This window comes from Carcharhinus amblyrhynchos, chromosome 4, assembly GCF_965287045.1.
Source record: "Carcharhinus amblyrhynchos chromosome 4, sCarAmb.v2.hapA, whole genome shotgun sequence".
NCBI lineage: Eukaryota > Metazoa > Chordata > Chondrichthyes > Carcharhiniformes > Carcharhinidae > Carcharhinus > Carcharhinus amblyrhynchos.
This window is the reverse complement of record NC_137327.1, coordinates 33,897,551-33,912,370: the sequence shown is the minus strand read 5'-3', so window position 1 is coordinate 33,912,370 and position 14,820 is coordinate 33,897,551. Positions and strand designations below refer to the sequence as shown.

General features: G+C 41.8%; 1 protein-coding gene across 1 annotated transcript in view; it reads left to right on the top strand.

Annotated features, from left to right (window-relative positions):
• The window catches only part of abcc12 (ATP-binding cassette, sub-family C (CFTR/MRP), member 12), an 89,880-nt gene that overhangs the window by 45,240 nt on the left and 29,820 nt on the right, over nt 1–14,820 (top strand). Inside the window, exons 17-19 of the mRNA XM_080187595.1 lie at nt 2,535–2,624; nt 8,226–8,329; nt 11,483–11,683. Of these exons, the coding sequence (XP_080043721.1) occupies nt 2,535–2,624; nt 8,226–8,329; nt 11,483–11,683 (395 nt within the window). The remainder of the gene's footprint in view (nt 1–2,534; nt 2,625–8,225; nt 8,330–11,482; nt 11,684–14,820) is intronic.

Below are 14,820 nucleotides of genomic sequence, written 5' to 3'. Positions count from 1 at the left end.
ATCATTGCAAGGAAAGGGGACAGTAGGAACAAAGACCAACAGAGCTCAAGGGAAGGCTCAAGTAAAGGAAAGCCATGGAGAAAATCTACCCTTACCAGAGCACTTCAATCATGTTGCAGGCCTGGGTCATGTAGCAGAGCTGGTGTCATGGGTTTTTCAGGTATAGAAGTGCTTCGGAACCAGCAGAGAAGCCTAGTAAGGAACAGGTCAATACCCTTATCTATGCCATGTCAGTTGTTCAGGTGGTCAAATGAGACATAAATAAAGAAACAGCAACATACAAAGCTTTTGACATAAATTTCAGTCAGAAAAGATGAAGTTCAATAGACGTATCCAAAGCTCAGGCACGAACATAGATGCCTTCATTAACAATTTATATCACCTAAAGGAGAATTACAAATACAGAGCCCTGAAAACAAATTCATTCGGAATTGCACTGTTGTAAAAGACTTTGAGGAGACTTTATCAAATTTTCAATAGTCAAAGGAAGATTAAAAGGCGTCAAAGGCTAAGGGCAGGATTTCCCAAAATTGCACAGAATGCTTGCTGGAGCAAATGAGAAAACCTGCGTGAACCGACTGTGGACTCAACTTCCTGTTCTTCTGCATATGTTTATTCCCTGCCTCACAGCAACAGATCAATAGAGATTAAGGTAAAAGCATTGTGAATATCATGCAAAGCAAACCAGAAACTACAGTCAACTCCATAGAGTACTTAACTTACCCAAACTCCAGGCAAGCGGATCAATATGGATTCGTGACCAAAACTGTGAAGGCCAGGTTTTGGAAAACACACAACATCCAAAATCTTATCTCATAGAGACTGAAAATGGACTAGTGAGATTAAAAAAAACTAGTGGTCCTCTTGACGTGTCCAGGCCAGCCTCACCGTCCACACCCCCACCACCCCCACTGTCCCCTGCCCACCTTGATCTTTCCCCACCCTTCCCCACATCTAAAAGGAGAACTCATGGACTAGTTATCCAGAAGATCAGGAAGATGACCGGAACATTGACCTGATAGTCTCTGATAATTCACATACTATTGAGTTCAAGGGAGACCATGGAAAACTTGAATCCAATACATCCTCCAAGAGCTGAGATAAGGTCAGGGAAGTTAGTGAAATCACCACAGCACAAGCTCTGTGACTGAGGATGAAGGCAGAGACCCTCGGGGAAGATGCAGGATCACATAAACTAGACATATGAAATTTGTGATGGTAGCATAAGCTCAACCTGTTAAAAGAACTTCCTACAATGCCTGAATGATTCTGCCACTTTTCACACCAGCCTCTTTCCCTTCTGGCCTCTATTGTGAATTTAATGGTTTAATAACAAACTCTGGGCGGTGTTATGCAGACAGTAGCTGACTGCTCGGGACTGGTTAACATTCCTGGGAGGTGATTCTCCCAAAGAAATTTGAAAGTATCAAATTTGTGTAAAAACTGGAGTAAACCCTGCTTGTTTTTTTCAGCAGGATTTTAAAAATGAATCTCCCACATTCTGTGCACTACAGAGTGCACTGGTGTGAATCTCATTAAAAATCAGTGGGTGAGGTCTATTCCCACTGGAGAGGCCAGTAGCATAACGCTGAGTGGGCCACTGTGCGTGCACCGATTGCTGTATGCGCAGTGGCCCCCACACTGCCTATCTCCCAACCGCTGGCCAGCTTGATCACTGGCCAGCCCTACGATCCTGCAACGCCCACTGCGCCCCAGTTGGTGGTCCTCTTGACGTGTTCAGATCAGCCTCGCAATCCACACCCCCACCATCCCCACTGACCCCGGCCCACCTTGATCTTTCCCCACCCTTCCCCAGCAGTCCTGATCTTTCTCCCTCCTCCCCGCCGCAGTCCCGAATCCCACCCCACCTCCCCCACCAGCAGCCCCGATTCCCCCCACTCCACAGTCCCGACCACACTCCCTAACCCCGATCGCTCCTTCCTCTGTAACCAAAGCAGTGCAGCGGTCTGGGAAAATCCCTCCACCTTCCCCGAAGTTAATTTCATGTTTAACCCTTATTGCTAGAAGAATCATGGGGTTGATCCCATCAGTTAAGGTTTAAAGGGCTGTGGTAAATGGACAATAAAGTGGAGTTGAGACCAAGGCGAGATCAGCTATGTTCGTATTAAACGGTGGAACAGGCTTGAGAGGATAAACTGCCTACTCCTCCTCCTAGTTCTTATGTTCTTATGTCTCAGTTAGAATCAAACCAAAGTCACACTGGGAAAATATCACACTTGCCCACAGTGCTGCCCAATCTCTGAAAATTACTGATTTGCGAGGGACTTGTCAAAATATTTGATACTCCCCATTGCAGGTTACCAAATAAGAACTAACATTTGGCTATAATTTGGAAGAGTAGACTTGGGTATTATTAAAATAAATCTATTTTATTACACAATGGCCATATTGAACTTCAAAGTCAAATGTATTTTATAACATAGATTAATGGACACCTTTATAATCTATACTGAGAAACATAAATGAGTATAATAATTAAGAATAGCAGTTGAATTATGAGTTTACTTTTACAGTACCAAATGAGCAGCTTACAAAAGCCGAAGAGAACAAACCAGGCTCAATATTAGGACAAACATATCATCAGTATGTTATGGCAGGAGGAGGTAAGAAACATTCATATCCCTTTAAATTATACTCTCTCCACAGGTCTGTCTTCTACTCGAGTTGAGCTGTTAACAAGAATGGCAGCAATTTTGTTCAAGTCAACTACCACTGTCCTGGAGAATTTCACCATCATTTAAAGCATGTGGTTGCTGCTATTCTCCCCACAGACACCGCTACCTGGCTACTATGAGCCTGCTAAACATCTTAGATGTTGCTGCAGTTTTGGAAGCCAATTGTCTGATAGAGTAATAGAGTTTTACACAGGAAAAGAGGGCCTTCAGTCCATCATGTCTGCGGCACCCATCAAGAACATAACCATTCTGGAGAGGGTGTATGAAAAGCTGGGAATGGAATTAAAAAGTAGAACCGACAAGGTGGTTATCTCTGGACTACTGCCTGAACCGAGTGCAGACAGGCGTAGGGTTGATAAGATTAAGGAAGTGAATGGGTGGCTCAGGGATTGGTGTGGGAGGAATGGGTTTGAATTTATGGGGCATTGGCACCAGTATTGGGGTAGGTGGGACCTGTTCGGGCGGGATGGGGTTGGTCTGAACCATGCTGGGACCAGAGTCCTGGCGAATCATGTAGATAGGACTGTAGATAGGGCTTTAAACTAATTAGGTGGAGGGGGGGGTGCGCGAGGGTAGGTGAAATTACGGGGTCTAAAGAAAAGGAGAGAGTACAGGTGAGGGAAGAGGCCAAGGATGTCCCAATAATAAAAGGAGTAGGGGGCGTGAGTATGGTTGGTGGCATTCTGGCAAATAGGGTACAGGTGAAGGCTGGGATGAAGGCACTTTATCTGAATGCACGAAGCATTCGGAATAAAGTGAATGAGCTGGTGGTGCAGATCAGCACAAATGGATATGATCTGGTGGCCATTACAGAGACGTGGCTGCAGGGTGACAGGGACTGGGAGCTGAATGTCCAGGGGTATCAAGTGTTTAGGAAGGATAGGCAGGAGGAAAAAGGGGGGGGGGGGGGGTGCGTAGCTCTGCTGATTAAGGAGAGCATCAGGGTGGTAGTAAGGGATGATATAGGAACCAAAGAGCCGAAAGTGGAATCGTTGTGGGTGGAGATTAGGAACAGCAAAGGGAGGAAGACGCTGGTGGGTGTCGTCTATAGGCCCCCGAATAATGATCTGGAGGTGGGGCGGGCTGTTAACACGCAAATAAATGAGGCGTGCAGGAATGGAACGGCGATAATTATGGGGGATTTCAATCTACATATTGATTGGCCGACCCATGTTGGACGCGGTGGGCTTGAGGAAGAGTTCTTGGAATGCTGCCGGGATAATTTCCTTGAACAGTGTGTGTTGGAGCCGACGAGGGAGCGAGCTATCTTGGATCTGGTGTTATGTAATGAGGCAGGTAGAATTAGGGACCTTGTGGTGAAGGATCCTCTTGGGAAGAGTGATCATTGTATGGTGGAGTTTCTGATGCAGATGGAGGAGGAGAAAGTGGGTTCCCAGACATGTGTCCTTTGTTTGAACAGAGGGGAGTACGGTAGGATGAGAGAGGAATTGGCAAATGTTGATTGGGGGAGCGCGTTGGAAGGTAGGTCTGCTAAGGAACAGTGGAGGATCTTTAAGGAGATCTTTCTTGGTGCTCAGCAGAAATTTATTCCTATGGTTAAAAAGTAGGAGGAAAGATAATCAGCCATGGATAACGAAGGAGGTAAAGGAAAGTGTTAAATTAAAAGCGGATGCGTTTAGAGTAGCTAAGAGTAGTGGGCGAGAAGAGGATTGGGAGAGGTTTAAATGTCAACAAAGATTGACAAAGAAGTTGATAAAGAAGGGTAGGATAAACTATGAAGCTGGGCTAGCGCTTAATATAAAAAAGGATAGCAAGAGTTTTTATAAATATATAAAAAGGAAGAGGCTGGCTAGGGTGAACGTTGGACCCTTAGAGGATGAGAGGGGGGACTTAGTGGTAGGGGATGGGGATATGGCTGAGGTCTTGAATAACTTTTTTGTTTCGGTCTTCACAGAGGAGGATGTGAATAATTTGCCGGGCGTTAGTGATGGAAAGATGGTAGGAGTGGAGGGCCTGAATGACATTATTGTTACTAGAGAGGCAGTGCTCGACAGACTGGAGGGACTGATTGTGGACAAGTCCCCAGGACCGGATGGAATGCATCCAAGAGTTCTGAAAGAAATGGCGGAGGTGATAGTGGATGCCTTGGTGGTTATTTTCTAAATGTCGCTGGATTCCGGGGAAGTGCCGGAAGATTGGAAAACGGCTAATATTACGCCATTGTTTAAGAAGGGTGGCAGACAAAAGGCAGGGAATTATAGGCCGGTTAGTCTAACGTCTGTTGTAGGTAAAATGTTAGAATCCGTGATCAAGGAGAAAATAGCGAGGCATCTTGAGGAGAATTGTTTGATAGAGCAGACGCAGCACGGTTTCGTTAAGGGGAAGTCGTGTCTGACAAATTTACTGGAGTTCTATGAGGATGTGTCTAGGGCGGTGGATAGAGGAGAGCCGGTGGATGTGGTGTTTCTTGATTTTCAGAAGGTGTTTGATAAGGTGCCTCACAAGAGGTTATTACAGAAGGTCAGGGTGAATGGAGTTGGGGGTAGGGTGTTAGCGTGGATAGAGGATTGGCTGTCAAATAGGAGGCAGAGATGGGGGTCAATGGGTACTATTCGGATTGGCAGTTGGTGACTAGTGGAGTGCCCCAGGGGTCAGTGCTGGGGCCTCAGCTATTTACCATTTATATAGATGATCTGGAGGAGGGAACCGAGTGTATGGTGTCGAAATTTGCTGATGACACCAAGATTGGTGGAACGGCAAATTGTGCGGAGGGTGTGGAGAGTCTGCAGAAGGATCTAGATAGGCTGGGCGAATGGGCCAGGAACTGGCAAATGGAATTTAATGTTGGCAAATGTGAGGTTGTCCACTTTGGTAGGAATAATGGTAGGAAAGACTTACTTACATGGAGAAAAACTGCAGCGTGCGATGGTGCAGAGGGACCTCGGGGTCCTTGTGCATGAGTCGCAAAAACCCAGCCTGCAGGTGCAGCAGGTGGTCAGGAAGGCAAATGGGATGCTGGCCTTCATAGCGAGGGGGATTGAATATAAAAGTAGGGAGGTCTTGCTGCAGCTGTATAGGGCACTGGTGAAGCCGCAGCTGGAGTACTGTGTGCAGTTTTGGTCGCCGCACTTACGCAAGGATATTTTGGCCTTGGAGGGAGTGCAGAGGAAGTTTACTAGGCTGATACCAGAGTTGAGGGGGTTGAACTATGAGGAGAGGCGGAATAAACTAGGCTTGTACTCGTTAGAGTTTAGAAGAATGAGGGGAGATCTCATTGAGACATATAAGATGATGAATGGGATGGATAGGATAGAGGTGGAGAGGCTCTTCCCGCTCAGAAAGGACAGTAGGACTAGAGGGCACAGCCTCAAGATAAAGTGGGGGGCGGTTTAGAACAGAGTTGAGGAGGAACTTCTTCACTCAAAGGGTGGTGAATCTCTGGAATTCTCTGCCCGTTGAAGTGGTGGAGGCTGCCTCGCTAAATATATTTAAGACGCGGGTTGATAGGTTTTTGATAAGAGAGGGGATTAAGGGTTATGGGGAGTGGGCAGGAATGTGGAACTGAGACACGACAGATCAGCCATGATCTTATTGAATGGTGGGGCAGGCTCGAGGGGCTAGATGGCCTACTCCTGCTCCTATTTCTTATGTTTTTATGTTCTTATGTTCATTCTAATCCCATTTTCCAGCACTTGGCCTGTAGTCTTGTATGCTATCACATTTCAGATGCCCATCTAAATGCTTCATAACTGTTGTAAAGATTCCCATCTCTACCACCCTTTCGGGCAGTAAGTTTCAGATTCCCAACACCCTCTGCGTGAAAAAAATTTTCTTCAAATCCCCTCTAAATCTCCTGCCCCTCACTTTAAATCTATGCACCCTAGTTATTTATCCCTCAACTAAGGGAAAAACCTCCCTCATAACTTACCCTACCTACATCCCTCAAAATTTTGTACAACTCAATTAATTAAGTACCCTTCAGCCTTCTCTGAGCTAAGGAAAACAGCTCCAACCTAACCAGCCTCTCTTCATAGCTGAAACACCCCCAGCCCAGGCAACATCCTGATGAATCTCCTCTGCACCCTTTCTGGTGCAATCACATCTTTTTCTTATTTTCTAGTGATGAGAACTGTACTCGCTAGCTGTGGCCCAATGAGTTTCTTTTTCGCAGCTCCATCATTCCTCTCTTCTCACATTCTATGCCTCAGCTAATAAAGGCAAGTATCCCATATGCCTTTTAACCATTTTATCTACCTGTCCTGCTGCCTTCAAGATCTTTGGACATGCACTCTAAGGACCCTCTGGTCCTCTGTACTTTCTAGCATTCTTTGGTTCATTGTGTATTCCCTTGCCTTGTTAGTCTCTCCCAAAATGAATCACCTCACACTTTTCACCTGACCAGCACATTTATATCATCCTTTCAGACTTTCCTCCTCACCACTTATAATTTTCGTGTCATCTGCAAACTTAATTACGATACTTCCACATTCACATCTAACTCACTAATGTACACTACAAACAACCAGGGAGCCAGCACCAATCCCTGCGGAAAATGACTGAACACAGGTTTTCAGTCACAAGAACAACCTTTGACAATTACCATCTAACTCCTGCCGCTAAGCTAATTTTGGATCCAATTTGCCAAATGCCCTGGAACTCATGGGCTCTTATCTTCTTGACCAGTCTTCCACATGGGACTTGTCAAAAAGCCTTACTGAAGGCCATGTAGACTACATCAATAATATAGCAATCTATTCAAATTCAACCAGACACAAGACATACACATTATAGGGCCTAATAATAACACATTAGTTAATATTATTTATGTCATTTTAAAATTACACCATGATCTATCGTGGTGATTTGAATCTGAGCTGAATAATGTTGAACCAGATTTTTATATTATCATATTGTCACATCAATTTATAACACCCAGTTTACCAGTGGGGCTTTTATTTTCAGCAATGTAACCAGTGTGAGAGATTTACCATTGTGTTTGACAACATGTATTTAAAATTGCCAGTACTTAGTCTAGAGCTAATACTTAGCTTTAACTTATTTCTCTCAGAGAATTTTGGATGCATCCATTTTTCCAGCAAATGTCAGACTAAAATAGTCACATAGAATTAGTGTTCTCAAGAAAGAGCTGCATCCAAAGCTATTTTATCTGTATTTTCCATAAACGCTTTCTGACCTGCTATGTTCACCCTGCAGCCTCAGTTTTTTTTTCCCCAGATTTCCAGCATCAGCAATCTTTTGTTTTTTCTGCAATTGTCTGGCAGTTTGTTTTTGTGCATTTCTACTAATGTCCCTTATGAATTCTCTACATTTTTACTCTTTGAATTCTTGCAACCAGTAGTAATTGGTTAATATCGCTCACTTTAGACTTTTAATGTTCCTTTCTGAACATTGTGCCATGTCAGCTCTGGACTGATTTGCAGGAATGATATACCACTTGGTTACCTTTCATATTCATTTAGTTTCAGTACGCTTTCTGATGTGTACTTCAGAAAAAAATATTTCAATGTATAAAATTTATTGAATTGTTTATTCTGATTTATTTTCCAGGGTATGTGTTCTTTGTATTTGTTCTCTTTCTGTTCATCCTTATAATCAGCTGTACAAGCTTTAGTGGATGGTGGTTAAGTTATTGGATACAACAAGGAGCTGGGGTACGTTCTCCTCATACAACTAATGCAAGTACTGTCACCTGTACATTTATGAAATGTTGAATCTTTAAAATTATTTTCATGTTTTGTAGCTTTTTAGAATAAATTAGTCTGTACATTGTCTCTCCAAAAATGGAAAGTGAAAGAGAAAGAGGATTCCTATGATCCTATTAATTGAAGGAGCACAAATGCTTAATTACTGTATTAAGCATTCATTACATCAAACATTTAATAGTTTCCCATGTTAAATATTAGAAAACACAATTTGAAAAATATAACAAGTAAAAGAGCAGTTTTTAATTCATAATATTTGAATACACGGACAAACTATTTCATTTATACATATACAAATTTTGCAGTGAACAACAGCATACAGCCAGAGGCAACTATAATAATGATAGATGCTTCACTAAACTCATTCAGAACAAAGTCAGGAGAATTTATATCAAGGAATAGCCCAAAGGCTTCCCATGCTGAAATATATGGAACAGCAGATGATCAATATTCTGTGAATTTCTCAATTCTAAAGCCAAAGTTGTACACAATTAAACTGAGGGAAAATCTTACAGAAAGGTAAAGTGGTGTGCAAAGACTCCTTGATCTTTTGTGTTGCTTTATTGGATTGATACAGAGCGATAAGATGCACCTTCTGCAGCCATCTTTATGGGTCAAGATGAAAGATTAAGTTAAATTAAACCTTCGGTGCAAATCACTTTTGTGAAAACATAACTTCTTTGAAGTCTGAAGTGATATTTGAGTGGCAATATATACAATTGAACAAGATCACCTTATCTTAACATATTTAAAGTCTATCACAATTTAAGGAATATTCTTTGCTTCAGTCCATTTGTCCAATCTTATTTGTCATGTCACAAGAATTGTTCTTGCAAATATTGTACAAAAAATATTTCATTTCGAAAACTGGACGATTAAAGAACCAAACCAATGCCACCATTTATGTGACATTTGAAAAGGACAGTCCTAATGTCATTAGAATATTAAAAAAAAAATTCCTGAATATAATACTGAAATCCTTCCCTCTGTGATTCACACATCACATGGGTAAGAGGATTTTCTCTTTGTGCTTAAACATCATGGGGGGAATTTTCCAGTTGCGCTTGCTCAAGACCGGAAAATCCTGCCTGAGGTCAATGGACCTGTGCCTGGTCCATGTCCCGCCCGCTGCGATTCCTGTGGTAGGCTGGATGGTAAAATTCCACCCCATGGATTAGATTTTTATTTTGGGCTAGCATAACACCAGGACTCCAAGAGTTAAATTATATGGCGTCATTTCAAAAAATCAGGATTGCATTCCCTGTAATTTCAAAGGTTAAGGGCTAAATTGATTGAAGTTTTCAAGATATTAAGGGGAACAGATAGGGTAGATAGAGAGAAACTATTTTAATTGTTTGTGAGGGACATGATGAGAAGTCTGTTAAAAGATTAACCAGAATCCATGGCATTTTTAATAGCAACATAGAGTACAAAGGAAAGAACTTTGCAAAACCTTTATAAAACAATGGATAAGACTCGGCTTGGAATATTTACATTCAACTCTGGGTACCACACTTTGGGAAGGCAACATCATAGAGAGGATGTAAAAGGAATTTACCAGAATGGTACCAGGATTGAGAATCTTCAGTTACATGGAGAGACCAGAGAGGGGAATGTTCTCCTTAGAGCAAAAAGGATAGAGGTGCTCAAAATCATTAATTTTTTTTGATAGAGTAAATAAGGGGAAATAGTTTTCTGTGATAGAACGGCCAGTAACCAGGAAAGACAGATTCTATGCAATGGGTAAAAGAATTTGGCATGGCACTTATGTAGCAAGTCCTTGTGTTCTAAGATATATTGCCTGAAAGGCTGATGGAAGCAAATTCAATGCTAACTTTCAAATGGAAATTGGATAATGCATGAAGAGATAGCAATTACAGGAATATAGGGAAAGACTATGGGGTGTAGAAATAATCTGATATTTCTACAAATGAGCTGGCACATGGGCGCAAGGCCAAATGGATGTTGGATAGGACAGCTGAATGTTTCTGAGAATAAGTAGACAGATATATAAATAAAGAAATGTACTCTATAACTATGTTACAAACACAAACAATACTTCATGTATTTTGACAGCAAAAGGTACTTTTAGATATTAATACCAGGAATATTTTCATCTAAGGTATGCAATTGTTGCCAGCAATGCAAATAGCACAACAAATACAAATTATACAGTAAACAACAGCATGCAGCCTGAGGCAACTGCAGTAATTATAGATGCTTCACTAAACTCACAGAGTACAGAACAAAGTCAGGAGAATTTATGCCAAGGGGATAGCCCCGAGGCTTCCCATGGTGAAATATAAGGAACCAAAAGTCCTGCTCAACAGCACATGATCAGTATTCTGTAAATTCAAAAGCCAAAATTCTACATAACAAAACTGAGAGATAATTTTACAGATATGGTAAAGTGGTGTGCAAGGACTTCTTGATATCTTGTGTATAGCTTTGTTGGATTGAGACAGAGCAATAAGATGCACCTTCTGCAGCCATGACGTTTATGGGTCAAGATGAAAGACTAAATTTTATAGTTTAACAAAATAAAAAATCCCCCCTTGGCACAACATTAATGGTGCCCAATTCACATATAATTTAGTTTGAAATTTTGCCCTATTGCAGGATAGAATGTTGCTGCACTGGGGCTGGAGGGGTTGGAATTGGGGTAAAATCCACTCTTTTCTGGCTGTTAAGGCAAATTCTGAAGAGGAAGTACTTCTTCCATCCATGAATGTCAGCATCATATTCCAACCTCAATCTTACTCTTGAGAAAGGACTCATAGGATGCTAGGTGCTCCTGAAAATCCACCAATTCCACCTCCTGTATGGTAACAGCTATGTATGCTTATTCTAGTGAGTCATGCATGAGCACTACAGTTTAGTGTTCAAACAGCAATTATTCCAGGAAAAACTAAATGACCACTTGGATATGAAAAGACCAGCAAGAAAGCAGCATTGAAGGAAAATTCACAAATATTTATGCCTAGACATCCCCACATACTTCTCATAGCTTAGCTTCAAGAATGCAATTTCTAGTCTATTGTATGTCTTGTGTCACAGGAACTAAGCTTTTGACACTAATTGATTGTACTTAATTAAACGAAGGCTGACTGTCTTGCACAAAGGAACAACACCACGACAGTGGATTGTAGCAGCATCACTGATAACCCCCAGCTAGGAACCTACCAGCTAATTTATGGAATGTCTATCGTTTTAATAATTGTTCTGAGTGTCGTTAAGGGATATGTTTTCACTAAGTTTACCCTGAAGGCTTCTTCCACACTACATGACAACGTATTCTCCAAGGTAAGATGCATGTTTGATACTGAATTTTATAGATTTCAATTGTAAGGGCTATTTTCAATAGTAGATAACAAGAAACTTTAAATTAATACATTGAAATACAAGGCCAGAATATTATGCCCTCCTCTGTAATGAGTTTGGTGGTAGTTTTAAAGTTTATTTATTAGTGTCACAAGTAATCTTACATTAACATTGCAATGAAGTTACTGTAAAATCCCCTAGTCACCACACTCTGGCGTTTGTTCGGGTACACTGAATGCCAGCTCCCCGTCCTTGCTGCCAGCCCCCTACCTCCCAATGACCAAAATGTGGCTCTCTTACTGTCATTACTCACTAGTGCCTGGTCCATCCTTGATCTGATGCTCGGGTGGGCAGCAATCCCCAATTTCCCAGTGCTAATGTGAGTACAGAAGAGCTGTTGTCCTCTGATTGGCTGGCAGCTCTTGGTGGAAGGACTTCTGCCCATGGGGCACTTCTACTGAGGGAACGTTTGCTGCTGGCCTGTCACGTAACGGAGTGGCACAACATGCCTTTGGTCTTCCCAAAATGATTCGACCCCAGGCAGCCAAAGACTCTTTCACTCCCACAAGATTAAGCCCACAATCCTTTATCTCAGGAAATAAAGGACAATAATTTTGATGATGTTAAAATTACAGTTATAAAGTTGGTGGTAAACTTTAAGAGATATGACATACCTCAATGTCTTGAATTGAGTGTGGCAAAAGAAGACTATTTTGCTGGTAATTTACTTTCCTGCATTTTATCATATTTGCAAAACAAACTTGGAATTTTTTGGGAATTCTCCTCTTCAGCCACAGTACCTGGATGGGGATAGTGAGATGGAGAAGTGGTGAGAATCCCTGGTTACATTATTGAAATGGAGTTTTCATTGATCTTCTGCCAAGGTGACTGCAACTGATCAGTAGACTCATCAGCAAATTTCTAGTGAGGCTGTCTTTCATATACTAATATTTTAATTACTGACATACTCTGTTTTAACAAACCTATTCCAGTTACCTAATTGCATAAACTTGCATGTCAATTAAATCTGGCAGACTAGTAACTTGTCACCTTGCACAATTGCTTGCTGTTACATTCATTAGTATTGTAAGGTGTTCATTTATCAAGACCTAATATTACAATGCTGGTGGACCCTTGTATGCAGCAGTGTCCCACTGTCAACTGACCAAAGATATGTGTTTTAAAAGAAAAGTGGTTTAACGCCACCTCTCCCCACTCCCAAATTGTTTAATTCACAAAAATAGACAAATGACAGGTTTCCTTATAATTTTATAAAAGAATAAATATTCACTACTCAGCCTACAAAACCTATTCACAATAGTGACACACACACACACACACACACACACACACACACACACACACACGTCTATTGATGACCATGAAACCATTGCTGATTGTCGTAAAACCCAACTGGTTCACTAATATTGTTGAAAGAAAGAAATCTGCTGTCCTTAACTGGTCTGGCCTACATGTGATACCATACCCACAGCAATCTGATTGATTCTCAAACAAAGGCTGTGATGCCCACACCCCATGAACAAAATCTTTTAAGAAGTTAAAAACAGAAAATATCCAAAACAGGTAGCATACTTAGGTCTTCTTTGGTTCACTGAAGAAATAGAGGTTGGAGGTATATGAAGATAAAGTCACAACAGCTTACTGATTACCAAGCAGTTTCTCAGAATTCACTCCGTTTGTGATGCAGTCAAATCCCTGTGTGAAAACCTGCTTTGGCTCCTAAAGTTTGGTAGATAAAAATGGTAGATAAATGGTAGATAAAACTGGTAGATAAAAACTGGTCCAAATTCTCTGCCTCCTGATGGATTTAAGGCTGGATCCTACTCCTTTGCAGATCTGGAATTCTTCTACTCTCTTTCTTTCTGCATGCCACTTGAAAAATATGCCTGATTCAATGTTCTTTATCAGGAACCTGTCAGGTAACCATAATATTTGCTTTTCATCGTCCTGACAAATAGCTGTTGACATAAAATGGTGTTTAAGCTTCACCCATTTCCATAGCCTTGTGATAGAATGGATTACTTCTCACACCCGCTCTTCACAATTCCACAGCAAAGCCAAAAATTCTGTAAGTCCATTTTGAACAAGTTCTTGTAACAGTTTGAATAATGGCAGCCACTAATCCACAGGAAAAATTTGTTGCCTGTCAATGCCTTCTCAAGAAAATGACCCAGAAGGTCATTTGCATTTTAGTGTCTTGTCCAGACATGTCGGCTATCTTCCAGGGTCTTGTGTAGTTCAATATGTATCAACAAGAAAGGAAAGCTCACCTGACCTCTCAAATCCATTTTGTTTCAAAAATAGTGTCCTTTCTCCATTTTGTTTTAAGGTAAAATGTTCAGTTTGAACTAATGCATGAGTCCATATTTCATGATCATGACAGCAGGCGGTTTCTTACAAAACTATGAATGGAATTTTCCTGTATTTGGCAGAGTGTGATAGCGAGCAAGGAAAGCAGTGTTGAAGCCATAGGCACCAATGGTGGCTTTCTCTGGCCTACCATTGGGAACACAGGAAACAAAACTTCAAGGTCACCCATCTATGATAGAGCTGAAGAGGAATTTCTTCTCTTGGAGGTAGTGAAGCCGTGGAATTCTTTACCACAGAGGGCTGTAGAGAGTGGGTTATTAGGTATGTTCAATGCTAAGTTAGACAGATTTTTAATCAATTAAGGAATCAAGGATTATGGGAATAAGGTGCAAAAATGGAGTTGAGAATTATAATTGGATCAGTCATGACTTAATTGAATGGTGGAGCAGACTTGATGGGCCAAGTGGCCTACTTCTGTTCCTTCGCCTAATGGGTCCCATGACATCATGCTGGCAGAACTTACCCCAACAACAACTTTTTTTTACAGATCAAGGCAGCATTTTTAAAGGCCGCCCCAGTGCACAAAAGTTCAAAAGGGTCACACAAACTGAACCCCCCCCCCCCACCCCCCCCCCCCCCCCCACTCACCGCAATCTGCCCAGGTACTGTCAGGGGCAGCGCCAGGTGTAGGTCCCCATCCAACCTTCTCCCCCCACCACTGAACAATGCAGCCATCAGAGCTCCTCGAGGAGGACTGGTTCCCAGGTGTATCCCATGGGAGACTAGCC